Here is a 21602-nt window from a genome sequence, read left to right on the forward strand (position 1 = left end):
ATCCAAGCTGTGAACAAACAAGTTCTATGACAAAGATAGTTTCAGTCCCTCAGTGTGTGCTTCTAGCCCTCTGGTGCTCTGCGCCTGTCGGATCGATTATTTAATTTGATGCACTATATTTTAGTTCTGCGGTACTAAATTATATTTATGCTGTATTTATAATCCATTCATTCACGTTTTGAACATTGACCTGAAAATTTCATTTTGATTGATCTCTTTTCAAAGACTTCTTGGCAGATTATTGCTAAAGTGACATTTTTTGAAAAAGTGCTTAAAAAGTTACAGAATTTTACGTTTATTGTTATGAAAAATGCAATGCAATTTTTATATGAAATATATATTTAAAAAAACATGTTTTACTCTAAAACTGTGAGAAAACCAAAGCCATAAATCTAAACAAGTTGTGTTCCAAATTTGAGCTTGATATCTCCAAAAATAAGCTTTCAGTGAGATGTTGTTCGGCTGCAGTACCAAGCGCTTCCACTAGAGGAAACTAGTCTCCCGTTTATTTCCAATGCGCACATTTTCGACCGCAAGGAGCACAAGTGTAAATATTATTTTCAGGACCAATAAACCTGTTCGAATCATGTCCATCAATTTTTTTTAAGTGCCTTTATCAAGTTTCGTACAATTCCGGTGAAGTTTTAAAAACAAAACAAAAAAAGTAATATTTTTCAGTCAAAAATGACCGCAGAGCAATCATGTTAAAATGGTATAATATTTATGAATTTGATTGTATATTTATCCGTTGGTTGCGAACGCAGAGCGGCTCCGCCCACACGCTCTTCTGATTGCCTGTGGGTTGAGACTGATTTGTCTTGACTTCAGGAGTAAAGCAGGCCGGACCCATCAGCTGTCCAGTGCACCGGTGTTATGCAGATCATTACTCACTCCTCCAGATCCAGAGCTTCGTGAGCCGCCGTGATCCGAGCCTGAGGATTCCTCTCTCTCCAGGCCTTCTGCATGACTGTCAACACACACACACACACACACTTATGCAAAGGTCTCCCAGACGCTGAGCTGAATCAGTGATGCTGTGCTCTTACTGGCGTCTGCAGGCCGCAGGTGATCCGAGTCACAGGTGAAGAACGTCTGATGATCCTGCGCTGACAGATTCATGTCGTAGTATGTGAGCGGCTCTCGCCCCGTTACCCACGTGTACCTGCAAGCAAACACACTCGCATCAGCATCGGTTACTCTCGCGCCGTCGGTTCATGCGTGTTTCTGACTAAATAAAAGCTTGATCGTTTAATGTTTGAAAAAGAAGAAAATATGTACTATAAAATAAAATTATTATTATTTTTCAATTAAATATTACAATAGTAATATTTCTCATTTTGTTTAATATCTTTATTTAGTAATAGAAAAAATAATAAAAATAATAATATAAACATTTTATAGTTGTCAAATTGATTTATAAATCACAACCTTTTCGTCAAAATTGAGCGGCCTTACAAACCTAAAACTAAAATAAAAAGCATTTTAAAATCACAAAAAAAAAATATATATATAACCAGCATTTACCAGACAGTTAAAGATGGACTAGCTTGTTTTGACGGTCACTCACCGGTTATATTCAGCTCCTCTGAACAGATTGAGCGGATTTCTCCAAACCTTACACTCTACACACACACACACACACACACGAAAACAGTGTTAAACACTCATAAACTCAGACTGACAGTGATTGATTGATGATTGACAGCTGACCTGAGACGCTCTGCCGGCTGGAGTCGGCGTCTCCATTACTGGCACTGGTGTTGCTGGGAGAACTGGTGTCCACTCCACCTAGCAGAGGACGCAGGTGACTGACCGAAACCTGCTCGATGAACGACGTCCCGTACTTCCGGAAATACCACCACTCGAAGATCTGAGACACACCACATCGTGATCACGCAACACTCATCTACACGCAATCACACGTCTGCACTGGTCCACAAATAAAGCCCCAGAGCGGCTCTTACACACACAGGCCTGCGGTTACTCAATCGGAAGGAATTAATTCAATAAAAACAATAAAAAATACAGCAGTTTAAAATTACACAAGATGTTTCACATTTTCATAAGATAAAAAGCTTTTCTGATATGTTTAAAAGAAAGGGGATCGTGCAGAACATGAATAAAGCTGGTCTGTCAGAGCGAGTGTTGTCCTGAACGTGAAGCCGGCCGATCAGACGCTGTGCAGGAACACCCAACTCACCAGAATGAGTCCTGAGATGAGGGATGAGGTGCCCGTCAACGCCACGTAGAACTTGGGGGTCAAAGTGTTGAGGAACATGCTCACTGCGCACACACACACACACACACACACACACACACACACACACAGAGAGAGAGAGAGAGACCAATCAGACATCAAACACACACTGAGTCGACAGCATGAGTTGATCATTATTCATTCATGTAAATTAAGTTCTGACAGCACGTGACTCATGTGTGTTTATACAGTTTCAGTCGCTCTGTAATCAGCCAGTGTGTGTGTGCACCTGAACATGACATCATCACTCATGACATCATCTATCTTGCTGAGCTCACTCACACCTGACGGATGACACATGACATCACATCCTGTGACCGCTGACTCTCACTGTACAGACAAAAACAGTGCAAACGCTCTACACGAGATCTTGTGTATGCTGTGCAGAAGAAAGACGTGACGGTGAAACACTTATTTTCGGTTGAACGTTCCTCCTCACTGTACTGAGTGTTAAAGAGCAGCAGGCGAACCGACACGGGACGAGCGTCTGATAACAGAGCGACACACTCGATGAACATCCAGACACACGGCGTCCGTCCGCCAGCAGCTGCACTCATTCATTCAGCTGGAGAGACTCTCACACACACAGAAGATCCATTCATCACACACTCCATCTACAGGCCTCAGTCTCACACACACACAGAGAGAGAGAGACCGATCACACACACACACACACACACAGAGAGAGAGAGAGACCGATCACACACACAGAGAGAGAGAGAGACCGATCACACACACACACACACACACAGAGAGAGAGAGAGACCGATCACACACACACACACACAGAGAGAGAGAGAGAGACCGATCACACACACACACACACACACACACACACACACACACAGAGAGAGAGAGACCGATCACACACACACACACACAGAGAGAGAGAGACCGATCACACACACACAGAGAGAGAGAGAGACCGATCACACACACACACACACACACAGAGAGAGAGAGAGACCGATCACACACACACACACACAGAGAGAGAGAGAGAGACCAATCACACACACACACACACACAGAGAGAGAGAGACCGATCACACACACACACACACAGAGAGAGAGAGACCGATCACACACACACAGAGAGAGAGAGAGACCGATCACACACACACACACACACACAGAGAGAGAGAGAGACCGATCACACACACACACACACAGAGAGAGAGAGAGACCGATCACACACACACACACACACACACACAGAGAGAGAGAGAGACCGATCACACACACACACACACACACACACACAGAGAGAGAGAGACCGATCACACACACACACACACACACACAGAGAGAGAGAGACCGATCACACACACACAGAGAGAGAGAGAGACCGATCACACACACACACACACACACACACAGAGAGAGAGAGAGACCGATCACACACACACACACACACACACACAGAGAGAGAGAGAGACCGATCACACACACACACACACAGAGAGAGAGAGAGAGACCAATCACACACACAGAGAGAGAGAGAGACCGATCACACACACACACACACACAGAGAGAGAGAGAGACCGATCACACACACACACACACAGAGAGAGAGAGAGAGAGAGAGACCGATCACACACACACACACACACACACAGAGAGAGAGAGAGACCGATCACACACACACACACACAGAGAGAGAGAGAGACCGATCACACACACACACACACACACACACACACAGAGAGAGAGAGACCGATCACACACACACAGAGAGAGAGAGAGACCGATCACACACACACACACACACACACACACACACACACACACACACACACACACACACACACACACACACACAGAGAGAGACCGATCACACACACACACAGAGAGAGAGAGACCGATCACACACACACACACACACACACACAGAGAGAGAGAGAGACCGATCACACACACTCAGAGAGAGAGAGACCGATCACACACACTCAGAGAGAGAGAGACCGATCACACACACTCAGAGAGAGAGAGAGAGAGAGAGAGAGACCGATCACACACACAGAGAGTGAGAGACCGATCACACACACACACACACAGAGAGAGAGAGACCAATCACACACACACTCATTAATTTCTGTGAAGATGCTTTCAAAAGGTCTTCTCACTACCGTTTAAAAGTATGGAAGATTTACTTCTTAAGTGGCATATTACGCCCTTTTCACCAGATGTGATATAAATCTATGCGTCCCCAGAATGTGTGTGTGAAAAGATCATTTATTATATCTCGTCTGATTTTCCACTTTTTGGGTGTGAGCAAAAACACACAGTTTCTGTGTGCGTCTCTTTAAATGCAGATGAGCTTTAGCTCCGCCTCCGCTCAGAAGAGGGCGGAGCTTCAGAAACTCCGGCACTAACAGAACCGGCCGATCTCACTCCTCCAGAGTAACCAGTAGCGAGCGCAGCCGTACGGAGAGACTCAGAGCTTCTGGATGTTAGCGGAGACATTTGTGTAGTTGTTGTGGAGTTACACTGATCATCTCATCATCATGTTGAACTCTCACACACGTGTCCACAGTTCCTGAGGGGTTTATGAGACAGCGCTGACATAAACGCGCAGATTAAGGATTATTTTTAGACATGCTTGCAGAGAAAGGCTCACCAAAACAAAGTTACTGGGTTTCACTTTTCACGTTTTCTGGGTTGACAGAAGCACCGGATTATAAACACGTAGAAAGTCCGATTTTCATGATATTTGCCCTTTAACATTTCCGTGTTATAAACACCAGCCTCTTCCTCTGCATGTCCGACTCCACATCTGTACAGTGTCTACAGATATATCAGTGTAGGGCTGCAGGGTGTCGATTCAGCATCGATATGGCGTAATATTATAATATTATAGCTATAATAAATGGCTGTTTGTACTGTAATGGTGTATTTTTATTTATTTATTTTATTAATGTTCAAACCGGTAATGTTATAAACGTGCAGATTAAGGGCCGGTAATGTTATAGACGTGCAGATTAAGGGCCGGTAATGTTATAAACGTGCAGATTAAGGGCCGGTAATGTTATAGACGTGCAGATTAAGGGCTGGTAATGTTATAAACGTGCAGATTAAGGGCCGGTAATGTTATAGACGTGCAGATTAAGGGCCGGTAATGTTATAGACGTGCAGATTAAGGGCCGGTAATGTTATAGACGTGCAGATTAAGGGCCGGTAATGTTATAAACGTGCAGATTAAGGGCCGGTAATGTTATAAGTGTGCAGATTAAGGGCCGGTAATGTTATAAACGTGCAGATTAAGGGCCGGTAATGTTATAAGTGTGCAGATTAAGGGCCGGTAATGTTATAAGTGTGCAGATTAAGGGCCGGTAATGTTATAAACGTGCAGATTAAGGGCCGGTAATGTTATAAACGTGCAGATTAAGGGCCGGTAATGTTATAGACGTGCAGATTAAGGGCCGGTAATGTTATAAACGTGCAGATTAAGGGCCGGTAATGTTATAAGTGTGCAGATTAAGGGCCGGTAATGTTATAAACGTGCAGATTAAGGGCCGGTAATGTTATAAACGTGCAGATTAAGGGCCGGTAATGTTATAAGTGTGCAGATTAAGGGCCGGTAATGTTATAAGTGTGCAGATTAAGGGCCGGTAATGTTATAAACGTGCAGATTAAGGGCCGGTAATGTTATAAACGTGCAGATTAAGGGCCGGTAATGTTATAGACGTGCAGATTAAGGGCCGGTAATAATATAAACGTGCAGATTAAGGGCCGGTAATGTTATAAGTGTGCAGATTAAGGGCCGGTAATAATATAAACGTGCAGATTAAGGGCCGGTAATGTTATAAACGTGCAGATTAAGGGCCGGTAATGTTATAAACGTGCAGATTAAGGGCCGGTAATGTTATAAACGTGCAGATTAAGGGCCGGTAATGTTATAAACGTGCAGATTAAGGGCCGGTAATGTTATAAACGTGCAGATTAAGGGCCGGTAATGTTATAAACGTGCAGATTAAGGGCCGGTAATGTTATAAACGTGCAGATTAAGGGCCGGTAATGTTATAAGTGTGCAGATTAAGGGCCGGTAATAATATAAACGTGCAGATTAAGGGCCGGTAATGTTATAAGTGTGCAGATTAAGGGCCGGTAATGTTATAGACGTGCAGATTAAGGGCCGGTAATGTTATAAACGTGCAGATTAAGGGCCGGTAATGTTATAGACGTGCAGATTAAGGGCCGGTAATGTTATAAACGTGCAGATTAAGGGCCGGTAATGTTATAAGTGTGCAGATTAAGGGCCGGTAATGTTATAAACGTGCAGATTAAGGGCCGGTAATGTTATAAACGTGCAGATTAAGGGCCGGTAATGTTATAATCGTGCAGATTAAGGGCCGGTAATGTTATAAACGTGCAGATTAAGGGACGGTAATGTTATAATCGTGCAGATTAAGGGCCGGTAATGTTATAAACGCGCAGATTAAGGGCCGGTAATGTTATAAACGCGCAGATTAAGGGCCGGTAATGTTATAAACGTGCAGATTAAGGGCCGGTAATGTTATAATCGTGCAGATTAAGGGCCGGTAATGTTATAATCGTGCAGATTAAGGGCCGGTAATGTTATAAACGCGCAGATTAAGGGCCGGTAATGTTATAAACGCGCAGATTAAGGGCCGGTAATGTTATAAACGTGCAGATTAAGGGCCGGTAATGTTATAAACGTGCAGATTAAGGGCCGGTAATGTTATAAACGTGCAGATTAAGGGCCGGTAATGTTATAAACGTGCAGATTAAGGGCCGGTAATGTTATAAACGCGCAGATTAAGGGCCGGTAATGTTATAAACGTGCAGATTAAGGGCCGGTAATGTTATAAACGCGCAGATTAAGGGCCGGTAATGTTATAGACGTGCAGATTAAGGGCCGGTAATGTTATAAACGTGCAGATTAAGGGCCGGTAATGTTATAAGTGTGCAGATTAAGGGCCGGTAATGTTATAAACGTGCAGATTAAGGGCCGGTAATGTTATAAACGTGCAGATTAAGGGCCGGTAATGTTATAATCGTGCAGATTAAGGGCCGGTAATGTTATAAACGTGCAGATTAAGGGACGGTAATGTTATAATCGTGCAGATTAAGGGCCGGTAATGTTATAAACGCGCAGATTAAGGGCCGGTAATGTTATAAACGCGCAGATTAAGGGCCGGTAATGTTATAAACGTGCAGATTAAGGGCCGGTAATGTTATAATCGTGCAGATTAAGGGCCGGTAATGTTATAATCGTGCAGATTAAGGGCCGGTAATGTTATAAACGCGCAGATTAAGGGCCGGTAATGTTATAAACGCGCAGATTAAGGGCCGGTAATGTTATAAACGTGCAGATTAAGGGCCGGTAATGTTATAAACGTGCAGATTAAGGGCCGGTAATGTTATAAACGTGCAGATTAAGGGCCGGTAATGTTATAAACGTGCAGATTAAGGGCCGGTAATGTTATAATCGTGCAGATTAAGGGCCGGTAATGTTATAAACGTGCAGATTAAGGGCCGGTAATGTTATAAACGTGCAGATTAAGGGCCGGTAATGTTATAAACGTGCAGATTAAGGGCCGGTAATGTTATAATCATGCAGATTAAGGGCCGGTAAAGAATTGTAAAAAATTAAATGCATAACGAAGATATAAAGCAGCAGAACTGTGTTCAACACTGATAATAATCATAAATGTGTCCTGAGCATCAGATCCTCATATTATTCTGATTTCTGGAGGATCATGTGACACTCAAGACTGGAGTAATGATGATAAACTCAGCTTTGATCACAGGAATAAATTACACTTTACTATATTCACATAGAGAACAGCTGATCTACATTATAACAATAATAATATTTCACTGTTTTACTGTATGTTTGATAAACACAGCTTTGATGAGCAGAAGAGACTCGTATATTGACACAGAAACGGCTCGATCAGACTCTCACACTGACAGACACACTCGTGTAACAACACTCTCTCAAATACTGTTAACAACATGTCAAAGCACAGGAATGTAATGTGTGTGTTCTCCATCATACTGTCAACAGAGCAACAGTGCTCTCATGCAAACGTCCCGTTCTCGGGGTTCAGTTCACCACTCGTGTTCTCAGGGGTGCAGAAGTTTCTCAGCGCTGACTGTGATCGTGAAAGATGAACAACATCTCAAATCATCCCATAATCATGAGCACACGGCTCTGCTAACGTACCGACCCAAACATGAGTCAAGCAGTGATATTAATATAAGAGCTTCTCCAATGTGGAACTGAGGAACACACACACACACACACACACACACACAGACACAGCGTTCAGAGCACAGACCCACAAACCTCTCCGACACGACGCGTGTTTATCTGCAGCAACACTTATCATAACAAACACACACACACACACACACACGCGACTCCAGAGCATCACTGTGTTTATGTAAGGTGAAGAGAGTCTGGCCTTCAGATCAGCTCCACACACACACACACACACACAGCGGCGCGAACGCATGCAGGAGAGAGAGAGAGAGAGGCAGCTGTGGTGGAGGATGTCACACACACACACACACACACACACACACACACACACACACACACACACACACACACACACACACACACGCTGTGGTGGAGGATGGGTACTTACATGAGGACTCGGTGCCAAACATGGCTGATCCAGGAGGAGAGGGAGCGGGGGGGGGGTGGGGCGGGCGAGCTACACAGCAGGGCTCATCAACGCATCAACGCACAACACACACCAACCCGTGCTCACACACATCCGTCAGTCCTCCGGCGGGCCGGACCTCAGCCGCGGATCGGGATCAGGATCGGGATCAGGCCCAGACAAAAGCCCAGCACACACTGATGCTGATGATGAGGAGCGGCCAATCACAGCTCACGCTCACGAGGCCCAATCACAGCTCACGCTCACGAGGAGAACACCACTGATGCTGATGATGAGGAGGAGGAGGAGCCGGCCAATCACAGCTCACGCTCACGGGGACCAATCACAGCTCACGCTCACGAGGAGGACATGAAGCAACACTGGAGCAGAGACACGGAAGAAACACGCGTGACGTCAGTCCAGCTCTCTCACACACACACACACACACACACACACACACACACACACACACACACACACACACACACACACACGATGATCAATAACACATTAACCAGCGTCAGCACGCAGAAAACAACATTAGCCGGAACTAATAAGTGCAGTGCTCTGTGTTCTGTGAGGAAGAGGAGGAGAACACGCGTGTCTGCTCTTCATCAGTGTGATCATCCAGCTCAGCTCATTTCACACACACACAATCATCCTTACTACAGATCTTTCCATGGAAAAACATCAATTATTAATTCACAAATTTTATTACATTTTTTTGGGAGTCACACCATGTGACATCTTGTCATAATTTTTTTTTAAAATAAATAATACAATTAATAACCACAGGACGAGCGGTCCATGATGATCAATAACACATTAGCCAGCGTTAGCACGCAGAAAACAACATTATCCAGAATTAATAAGTGCAGTTCAGTGAGAACACGAGTGAGGAAGAGGAGGCGTTGCCATGGCATCACAACGTCAAATGATCAGCTATTTTAAAAGATAATTTCCTATTGATTATATGATAAAATGTATCTTTTTTTTTAGTTACACCACATGACTCAAATTTGGCACACAAATATTAATTATTATTATATTAATAAGTGAAACAGATTTATTACTAAGGATTAGTAACAACAAATTATTACAATATTTTTAACGAGGCTGTGTTTCCTCATTATGATCTCAGTTTATCTTCCTTTAGTCCCCGAAGATTTTAAATCCATTTCATGAAATGAGAAATTAAAAACATGCACACGATAGACCATCAGCTATTGCGCAAGCTCATATATTAATATTTCTAATGTAATAGTAAATATTATCACAGAATTCCTCTTATTTAAGAGTCACTCATCTATTTTACATCTACACTTTCTGTATTTCACAGACGGATCTCTTCTGAAGAACAAGAAGATATTCTGAGCTTTTCTTCATACAATGGAAGTCACTGGTCACCAACACTCCTGAACAGATCTTCTGTCCTGATGACGTGATAAAGACAATCTTAATCAGTTTATCTGGGGGGATTGTCCCTTTAATACAATTACAATTACATCTAGCCTCATTTATGCTCAACTATGATTCATTTCACGCATCATTTCTTATATATAATAATAATATATATATATATAGAGAGAGAGAGATGAATGAACTTTATGACCATGTCAGACTAACATGTCAGTTTAAAGTATCAATAATACCAACAATAACTAATAATCAGACGAGGTCTGAGTGACACGTGTCATGTTGTTTTTCAGGAACTTAGATCTCCATATTTGTCTCTGACTGACTAATGAACACTATGTGAACACACAGCAAGAGAACCCGCTTAATAATGCTCGTTTATCGCAGATATTCATGTTTACACACTTTACCAGCACAGTTAGCATTGCTAAGACACATGTAAAGTTCCTGGAGCGCGGAAGCGACGCTATCGCCCGCCGGACTCCGACTCTCGCACTGAGAGTGTGTTTATATCAGTGTTCGCAGTGAAGGATGTGTAATCTCACCGCATCTGATGAACGATCGCTCGATCAACGTGGCGCCACAGAACCAGCAGAAGAAAGAACAGCAGACATGACACACACACACACCGGGAGGCCACGCCCACTCGACACACGCCACGCCCACTCGATGTAGGCTCCGCCCACGGGCCATGTTCAGTCCCTGTTCCCTTTTTTGTAGGCTAGACATATTTATATATTTAGTTATTGCGAATGACAATGTTTTTCTAAAACATAAGACAGGATTGAGCTTTATCTATCTATCTATCTATCTATCTATCTATCTATCTATCTATCTATCTATCTATCTATCTATCTATCTATCTATCTATCTATCTATCTATCTATCTATCTATCTATCTATCTATCTATCTTTTTTATGCCTTTATGAAGTGAGATCTTTATCTTTTTATACGTATATATTTTTAGAAGGAGGCAAGATTAATGTATTCTACAGTTGAGTTACTAAACATCATAAATGAAAGAACTGGACACGTGACCCAGAGATCTCTGCGCCCTCTAGATGTAATACAGTTCCGATTGAAATCTCACAAAACCATCAATGTTTATGCATTAATTACATAAAGAAAATAAATGAAAACCAGCACATTTATGATGAATTGATAACATCCCTGGAAACTTGGATTCTTCGCGTTTTCATGTCTTTTTCCCCCCTTTTTTTGTAAGTAGATGTCTTTGTATCTTCCATCCACGGGATTTGGCGTCGTGACGTCACCGCGTCCTGACCTCTCGCGAGCGCAGGATTCTGGAGCAGCGACAAACTCTCGCTTTAAATTTTGTTTTAACTCTTTTTTTCTACATGAATTGTTCTTTTTCGAAGCCAAACTGGCCGACGGAATACTTTGTTTGTGGCTAGTGTCGTTTAAAGAGCGCCTTGTGCTTTTAAAGTGGCCGATCTGTACTTTTATCCCGGTGTTTTTCCTCATGGATCAGATGGTGACGCGTCAGAATAATTGACACTAATAAACGCGATTCATTTATTCATATTTTCAAATTACAACACGTCAGTAAACGTCGGGTTTGCGCGTCCATTTTAAACGCTAAAATAGTTTTATTCCAGCGCTTAAATGATTATAATTTTGATTACTCTCACTTTAGCTGCTAATGCTAACTAGCGCAGGCCGCTGTTGGAGTTTATTTATATATGAGTATTTTTGTATTTATATTATGTATATTTGTATTTGAGTGTATATGATTAGTAGTGAGAGTCTGATGGTCTTTCTGAAGTCTTTGATTGATCAGTGATGTTTTCTCCATCACTTCAGACTCAGACCTCTAGTATTGAGTGATGTTTTTCACTCATTATAAAGGCCTCGGTTATTTTCTTTATTTTTTTCGCTCACTCTGCGATCTTTTTAAAAGTGATTGGTGACTTATTTCACTAATGTCGAAAAGTTTGATGGCTTGACGAACAATTTGCGCCGTAGTTTATCTTTTAAATGTATTAGCTGTGATTGACTGGACATAATAACGAAGAGGAGAAACAAACCCTGCAGAGAGTCAAGGTAATTAAATGCTTGTACTGATCTGATCTTCTGTCTGTTACTGATCTGATCTTCTGTCTGTTACTGATCTGATCTGCTGTCTGTTACTGATCTGATCTTCTGTCTGTTACTGATCTGATCTTCTGTCTGTTACTGATCTGATCTTCTGTCTGTTACTGATCTGATCTGCTGTCCGTTACTGATCTGATCTTCTGTCTGTTACTGATCTTCTGTCCGTTACTGATCTGATCTGCTGTCTGTTACTGATCTGATCTGCTGTCTGTTACTGATCTGATCTTCTGTCTGTTACTGATCTGATCTGCTGTCTGTTACTGATCTGATCTGCTGTCTGTTACTGATCTTCTGTCCGTTACTGATCTGATCTTCTGTCTGTTACTGATCTTCTGTCCGTTACTGATCTGATCTGCTGTCTGTTACTGATCTGATCTTCTGTCTGTTACTGATCTTCTGTCCGTTACTGATCTGATCTTCTGTCTGTTACTGATCTGATCTTCTGTCTGTTACTGATCTGATCTGCTGTCTGTTACTGATCTGATCTGCTGTCTGTTACTGATCTGATCTGCTGTCTGTTACTGATCTTCTGTCCGTTACTGATCTGATCTTCTGTCTGTTACTGATCTGATCTTCTGTCTGTTACTGATCTGATCTGCTGTCTGTTACTGATCTGATCTGCTGTCTGTTACTGATCTGATCTGCTGTCTGTTACTGATCTGATCTTCTGTCTGTTACTGATCTTCTGTCCGTTACTGATCTGATCTGCTGTCTGTTACTGATCTGATCTGCTGTCTGTTACTGATCTGATCTTCTGTCTGTTACTGATCTGATCTTCTGTCCGTTACTGATCTGATCTTCTGTCTGTTACTGATCTGATCTTCTGTCTGTTACTGATCTGATCTTCTGTCTGTTACTGATCTGATCTTCTGTCTGTTACTGATCTTCTGTCCGTTACTGATCTGATCTGCTGTCTGTTACTGATCTGATCTTCTGTCTGTTACTGATCTGATCTTCTGTCTGTTACTGATCTGATCTTCTGTCCGTTACTGATCTGATCTGCTGTCTGTTACTGATCTGATCTTCTGTCTGTTACTGATCTGATCTTCTGTCTGTTACTGATCTGATCTTCTGTCTGTAACTGATCTGATCTTCTGTCCGTTACTGATCTGATCTTCTGTCCGTTACTGATCTGATCTTCTGTCTGTTACTGATCTGATCTGCTGTCTGTTACTGATCTGATCTTCTGTCTGTTACTGATCTTCTGTCTGTTACTGATCTGATCTTCTGTCTGTTACTGATCTTCTGTCCGTTACTGATCTGATCTTCTGTCTGTTACTGATCTGATCTTCTGTCTGTTACTGATCTGATCTTCTGTCTGTAACTGATCTTCTGTCCGTTACTGATCTTCTGTCTGTTACTGATCTTCTGTCCGTTACTGATCTGATCTGCTGTCTGTTACTGATCTGATCTTCTGTCTGTTACTGATCTTCTGTCCGTTACTGATCTGATCTTCTGTCTGTTACTGATCTTCTGTCCGTTACTGATCTGATCTGCTGTCTGTTACTGATCTGATCTTCTGTCTGTTACTGATCTGATCTTCTGTCTGTTACTGATCTGATCTTCTGTCCGTTACTGATCTGATCTGCTGTCTGTTACTGATCTGATCTTCTGTCTGTTACTGATCTGATCTTCTGTCTGTTACTGATCTGATCTTCTGTCAGTAACTGATCTGATCTTCTGTCCGTTACTGATCTGATCTTCTGTCCGTTACTGATCTGATCTTCTGTCTGTTACTGATCTGATCTTCTGTCTGTTACTGATCTGATCTTCTGTCTGTTACTGATCTGATCTGCTGTCTGTTACTGATCTGATCTTCTGTCTGTTACTGATCTTCTGTCTGTTACTGATCTGATCTTCTGTCTGTTACTGATCTTCTGTCCGTTACTGATCTGATCTTCTGTCTGTTACTGATCTGATCTTCTGTCCGTTACTGATCTGATCTTCTGTCTGTTACTGATCTTCTGTCCGTTACTGATCTGATCTGCTGTCCGTTACTGATCTGGTCTTCTGTCTGTTACTGATCTTCTGTCCGTTACTGATCTGATCTGCGGTCCGTTACTGATCTGGTCTTCTGTCCGTTACTGATCTGATCTGCTGTCCGTTACTGATCTGATCTTCTGTCCGTTACTGATCTGATCTTCTGTCCGTTACTGATCTGATCTTCTGTCCGTTACTGATCTGATCTGCTGTCCGTTACTGATCTGATCTGCTGTCCGTTACTGATCTGATCTTCTGTCTGTTACTGATCTTCTGTCCGTTACTGATCTGATCTGCTGTCTGTTACTGATCTGATCTGCTGTCCGTTACTGATCTGATCTTCTGTCCGTTACTGATCTGATCTTCTGTCCGTTACTGATCTGATCTTCTGTCCGTTGCTGATCTGATCTTCTGTCTGTTACTGATCTGATCTGCTGTCCGTTACTGATCTGATCTTCTGTCTGTTACTGATCTGCTGTCCGTTACTGATCTGATCTTCAGTCTGTTACTGATCTGATCTTCTGTCCGTTTCTGATCTTCTGTCCGTTGCTGATCTGATCTTCTGTCTGTTACTGATCTGATCTTCTGTCTGTTACTGATATGCTGTCTGTTTCTGATCTGCTGTCTGTTACTGATCTGATCTTCTGTCCGTTACTGATCTGATCTTCTGTCTGTTACTGATCTGCTGTCCGTTACTGATCTGATCTTCTGTCTGTTACTGATCTGATCTGCTGTCTGTTACTGATCTGATCTGCTGTCCGTTACTGATCTGATCTTCTGTCTGTTACTGATCTGCTGTCCGTTACTGATCTGATCTGCTGTCTGTTACTGATCTGATCTTCAGTCCGTTACTGATCTGATCTTCAGTCTGTTACTGATCTGATCTTCTGTCCGTTACTGATCTGATCTTCAGTCCGTTACTGATCTGATCTTCAGTCTATTACTGATCTGGTCTTCAGTCTGTTACTGATCTGATCTTCAGTCCGTTACTGATCTGATCTTCAGTCCGTTACTGATCTGATCTTCAGTCTGTTACTGATCTGATCTTCTGTCTGTTACTGATCTGATCTTCTTGTCTGTTACTGATCTGATCTTCTGTCCGTTACTGATCTGATCTTCAGTCCGTTACTGATCTGATCTTCAGTCTGTTACTGATCTGATCTTCTTGTCTGTTACTGATCTGATCTTCTTGTCTGTTACTGATCTGATCTTCTTGTCTGTTACTGATCTGATCTTCTTGTCTGTTACTGATCTGATCTTCTGTCCGTTACTGATCTGATCTTCTGTCCGTTACTGATCTGATCTTCTGTCCGTTACTGATCTGATCTTCTTGTCTGTTACTGATCTGATCTTCTGTCCGTTACTGATCTGATCTTCAGTCCGTTACTGATCTGATCTTCAGTCTATTACTGATCTGATCTTCAGTCCGTTACTGATCTGATCTTCAGTCTGTTACTGATCTGATCTTCTTGTCTGTTACTGATCTGATCTTCTGTCCGTTACTGATCTGATCTTCTGTCTGTTACTGATCTGATCTTCTGTCTGTTACTGATCTGATCTTCAGTCCGTTACTGATCTGATCTTCAGTCTGTTACTGATCTGATCTTCTGTCCGTTACTGATCTGATCTTCTGTCTGTTACTGATCTGATCTTCTGTCCGTTACTGATCTGATCTTCTGTCCGTTACTGATCTGATCTTCTGTCCGTTACTGATCTGATCTGCTTGTCTGTTACTGATCTGTTCTTCTGTCCGTTACTGATCTGTTCTTCTGTCCGTTACTGATCTGATCTTCTGTCCGTTACTGATCTGATCTGCTTGTCTGTTACTGATCTGTTCTTCTGTCCGTTACTGATCTGATCTTCTGTCTGTTACTGATCTGATCTTCTGTCTGTTACTGATCTGATCTTCTGTCTGTTACTGATCTGTTCTTCTGTCCGTTACTGATCTGATCTTCTGTCCGTTACTGATCTGATCTTCTGTCCGTTACTGATCTGATCTGCTTGTCTGTTACTGATCTGATCTTCTGTCTGTTACTGATCTGTTCTTCTGTCCGTTACTGATCTGATCTTCTGTCCGTTACTGATCTGATCTGCTTGTCTGTTACTGATCTGTTCTTCTGTCCGTTACTGATCTGATCTTCTGTCTGTTACTGATCTGATCTTCTGTCTGTTACTGATCTGATCTTCTGTCTGTTACTGATCTGATCTTCTGTCTGTTACTGATCTGATCTTCTGTCTGTTACTGATCTGATCTTCTGTCTGTTACTGATCTGATCTTCTGTCTGTTACTGATCTGATCTTCTGTCTGTTACTGATCTGTTCTTCTGTCCGTTACTGATCTGATCTTCTGTCTGTTACTGATCTGATCTTCTGTCCGTTACTGATCTGTTCTTCTGTCCGTTACTGATCTGATCTTCTGTCCGTTACTGATCTGATCTTCTGTCTGTTACTGATCTGATCTTCTGTCTGTTACTGATCTGATCTTCTGTCTGTTACTGATCTGTTCTTCTGTCCGTTACTGATCTGATCTTCTGTCTGTTACTGATCTGATCTTCTGTCTGTTACTGATCTGATCTGCTGTCCGTTACTGATCTGATCTTCTGTCCGTTACTGATCTGATCTTCTGTCCGCTACTGTTGTGTGTTGTAACGCTCTGGTGTGTGTGTAGATGATGTGCGAGGTGATGCCCACCATCAGCGAGGCGGAGGTCGGTGGGAACGGAGGCGCTCTGGGCTCCGGCTCTCCCGGACAGACGGACTCTGAGGGTCACTTTGAGTCTCTGATGGTGTCTATGCTGGAGGAGAGAGACCGACTGCTGGACACACTCCGGGAGACGCAGGAGAACCTGTGTGTGACGCAGAGCAAACTCCACGAGATCAGCCACGACAGAGACTCCCTGCAGAGACAGCTCAACAGCGCACTGCCACAGGTAACACTCGTCACACTCACCGCCACAGGTAACACTCGTCACACTCACCGCCACAGGTAACACTCGTCACACTCACCGCCACAGGTAACACTCGTCACACTCACCGCCACAGGTAACACTCGTCACACTCACCGCCACAGGTAACACTCGTCACACTCACCGCCACAGGTAACACTCGTCACACTCACCGCCACAGGTAACACTCGTCACACTCACCGCCACAGGTAACACTCGTCACACTCACCGCCACAGGTAACACTCGTCACACTCACTGCCACAGGTAGCACTCGTCACACTCACCGCCACAGGTAACACTCGTCACACTCACCGCCACAGGTAACACTCGTCACACTCACTGCCACAGGTAACACTCGTCACACTCACCGCCACAGGTAACACTCGTCACACGCCACAGGTAACACTCGTCACACGCCACAGGTAACACTCGTCACACTCACCGCCACAGGTAACACTCGTCACACTCACCGCCACAGGTAACACTCGTCACACTCACCGCCACAGGTAACACTCGTCACACTCACCGCCACAGGTAACACTCGTCACACTCACCGCCACAGGTAACACTCGTCACACTCACCGCCACAGGTAACACTCGTCACACTCACCGCCACAGGTAACACTCGTCACACTCACTGCCACAGGTAACACTCGTCACACTCGTCACACTCACCGCCACAGGTAACACTCGTCACACTCACCGCCACAGGTAACACTCGTCACACTCACCGCCACAGGTAACACTTGTCACACTCACCGCCACAGGTAACACTCGTCACACTCACCGCCACAGGTAACACTCGTCACACTCACCGCCACAGGTAACACTCGTCACACTCACCGCCACAGGTAACACTCGTCACACTCACTGCCACAGGTAACACTCGTCACACTCGTCACACTCACTGCCACAGGTAACACTCGTCACACTCACCGCCACAGGTAACACTCGTCACACTCACTGCCACAGGTAACACTCGTCACACTCACCGCCACAGGTAACACTTGTCACACTCACCGCCACAGGTAACACTCGTCACACTCACCGCCACAGGTAACACTCGTCACACTCACCGCCACAGGTAACACTCGTCACACTCACTGCCACAGGTAACACTCGTCACACTCACTGCCACAGGTAACACTCGTCACACTCACTGCCACAGGTAACACTCGTCACACTCGTCACACTCGTCACACTCACCGCCACAGGTAACACTCGTCACACTCGTCACACTCACCGCCACAGGTAACACTCGTCACACTCGTCACACGCACCGCCACAGGTAACACTCGTCACACTCACTGCCACAGGTAACACTCGTCACACTCACTGCCACAGGTAACACTCGTCACACTCGTCACACTCACTGCCACAGGTAACACTCGTCACACTCACCGCCACAGGTAACACTCGTCACACTCACTGCCACAGGTAACACTCGTCACACTCACTGCCACAGGTAACACTCGTCACACTCGTCACACTCACTGCCACAGGTAACACTCGTCACACTCACCGCCACAGGTAACACTCGTCACACTCACCGCCACAGGTAACACTCGTCACACTCACTGCCACAGGTAACACTCGTCACACTCACCGCCACAGGTAACACTCGTCACACTCACCGCCACAGGTAACACTCGTCACACTCACCGCCACAGGTAACACTTGTCACACTCACCGCCACAGGTAACACTCGTCACACTCACCGCCACAGGTAACACTCGTCACACTCACCGCCACAGGTAACACTCGTCACACTCACTGCCACAGGTAACACTCGTCACACTCACTGCCACAGGTAACACTCGTCACACTCGTCACACTCACCGCCACAGGTAACACTCGTCACACTCGTCACACTCACCGCCACAGGTAACACTCGTCACACTCGTCACACGCACCGCCACAGGTAACACTCGTCACACTCGTCACACGCACCGCCACAGGTAACACTCGTCACACTCGTCACACTCACCGCCACAGGTAACACTCGTCACACTCACCGCCACAGGTAACACTCGTCACACTCACTGCCACAGGTAACACTCGTCACACGCACCGCCACAGGTAACACTCGTCACACTCGTCACACTCACCGCCACAGGTAACACTCGTCACACTCACCGCCACAGGTAACACTCGTCACACTCACTGCCACAGGTAACACTCGTCACACTCACTGCCACAGGTAACACTCGTCACACTCACTGCCACAGGTAACACTCGTCACACTCACTGCCACAGGTAACACTCGTCACACTCACTGCCACAGGTAACACTCGTCACACTCGTCACACTCACTGCCACAGGTAACACTCGTCACACTCACTGCCACAGGTAACACTCGTCACACTCGTCACACTCACTGCCACAGGTAACACTCGTCACACTCACCGCCACAGGTGACACTCGTCACACTCACCGCCACAGGTAACACTCGTCACACTCACTGCCACAGGTAACACTCGTCACACTCACTGCCACAGGTAACACTCGTCACACTCACCGCCACAGGTAACACTCGTCACACTCACTGCCACAGGTAACACTCGTCACACTCACTGCCACAGGTAACACTCGTCACACTCACCGCCACAGGTGACACTCGTCACACTCACCGCCACAGGTAACACTCGTCACACTCACTGCCACAGGTAACACTCGTCACACTCACTGCCACAGGTAACACTCGTCACACTCACCGCCACAGGTAACACTCGTCACACTCACTGCCACAGGTAACACTCGTCACACTCACTGCCACAGGTAACACTCGTCACACTCACCGCCACATGTAACACTCGTCACACTCACCGCCACAGGTAACACTCGTCACACTCACTGCCACAGGTAACACTCGTCACACTCGTCACACTCACTGCCACAGGTAACACTCGTCACACTCACCGCCACAGGTAACACTCGTCACACTCACTGCCACAGGTAACACTCGTCACACTCACTGCCACAGGTAACACTCGTCACACTCACTGCCACAGGTAACACTCGTCACACTCACTGCCACAGGTAACACTCGTCACACTCACTGCCACAGGTAACACTCGTCACACTCACTGCCACAGGTAACACTCGTCACACTCGTCACACTCACTGCCACAGGTAACACTCGTCACACTCACTGCCACAGGTAACACTCGTCACACTCGTCACACTCACTGCCACAGGTAACACTCGTCACACTCACCGCCACAGGTGACACTCGTCACACTCACCGCCACAGGTAACACTCGTCACACTCACTGCCACAGGTAACACTCGTCACACTCACTGCCACAGGTAACACTCGTCACACTCACCGCCACAGGTAACACTCGTCACACTCACTGCCACAGGTAACACTCGTCACACTCACTGCCAATGGTAACACTCGTCACACTCACTGCCACAGGTAACACTCGTCACACTCACTGCCACAGGTAACACTCGTCACACTCACCGCCACAGGTAACACTCGTCACACTCACTGCCACAGGTAACACTCGTCACACTCACTGCCACAGGTAACACTCGTCACACTCACCGCCACAGGTAACACTCGTCACACTCACTGCCACATGTAACACTCGTCACACTCACTGCCACATGTAACACTCGTCACACTCACCGCCACAGGTAACACTCGTCACACTCACTGCCACAGGTAACACTCGTCACACTCACCGCCACAGGTAACACTCGTCACACTCACTGCCACAGGTAACACTCGTCACACTCACCGCCACAGGTAACACTCGTCACACTCACCGCCACATGTAACACTCGTCACACTCACTGCCACATGTAACACTCGTCACACTCGTCACACTCACTGCCACATGTAACACTCGTCACACTCGTCACACTCACTGCCACATGTAACACTCGTCACACTCACTGCCACATGTAACACTCGTCACACTCGTCACACTCACCGCCACAGGTAACACTCGTCACACTCACTGCCACAGGTAACACTCGTCACACTCACCGCCACAGGTAACACTCGTCACACTCACTGCCACAGGTAACACTCGTCACACTCACTGCCACAGGTAACACTCGTCACACTCACCGCCACAGGTAACACTCGTCACACTCACTGCCACATGTAACACTCGTCACACTCACTGCCACATGTAACACTCGTCACACTCACTGCCACATGTAACACTCGTCACACTCACTGCCACATGTAACACTCGTCACACTCACCGCCACAGGTAACACTCGTCACACT

The 21602-nt window shown here is 45.2% G+C and overlaps 2 protein-coding genes across 14 annotated transcripts in view; one reads left to right on the forward strand and one right to left on the reverse strand.

The window, feature by feature from the left end:
* st7 (suppression of tumorigenicity 7) overlaps nucleotides 1–11020 on the reverse strand; it is a 31598-nt gene extending 20578 nt beyond the window's left edge. For 2 of the 6 annotated variants that reach the window (XM_079621459.1, XM_079621458.1), the window contains exons 1-6: nucleotides 10858–11020; nucleotides 2201–2283; nucleotides 1711–1870; nucleotides 1568–1622; nucleotides 1047–1162; nucleotides 892–967 (exon numbers count right to left, since the gene is read on the reverse strand). In XM_079621459.1, the coding sequence (XP_079477585.1) occupies nucleotides 892–967; nucleotides 1047–1162; nucleotides 1568–1622; nucleotides 1711–1870; nucleotides 2201–2283; nucleotides 10858–11005 (638 nt within the window). In that variant the 5' untranslated portion in view covers nucleotides 11006–11020. Of the gene's footprint in view, nucleotides 1–891; nucleotides 968–1046; nucleotides 1163–1567; nucleotides 1623–1710; nucleotides 1871–2200; nucleotides 2284–8878; nucleotides 9277–10857 lie in introns of all 6 variants that reach the window. The other 4 variants (XM_079621460.1, XM_079621461.1, XM_079621462.1 and 1 more) reach the window with 4 other exon arrangements.
* Nucleotides 11021–11555: 535 nt separating this feature from the next.
* The window catches only part of ppfia1 (PTPRF interacting protein alpha 1), a 77750-nt gene continuing 67703 nt past the window's right edge, over nucleotides 11556–21602 (forward strand). For all 8 annotated transcript variants that reach the window (XM_079621471.1, XM_079621474.1, XM_079621475.1 and 5 more), the window contains exons 1-2: nucleotides 11556–12377; nucleotides 17077–17337. In XM_079621471.1, the coding sequence (XP_079477597.1) occupies nucleotides 17077–17337 (261 nt within the window). In that variant the 5' untranslated portion in view covers nucleotides 11556–12377. The remainder of the gene's footprint in view (nucleotides 12378–17076; nucleotides 17338–21602) is intronic.

This window comes from Phoxinus phoxinus (assembly GCF_949152265.1).
Source record: "Phoxinus phoxinus genome assembly, chromosome: 8".
In the NCBI taxonomy this organism is placed as follows: Eukaryota; Metazoa; Chordata; class Actinopteri; order Cypriniformes; family Leuciscidae; genus Phoxinus; species Phoxinus phoxinus.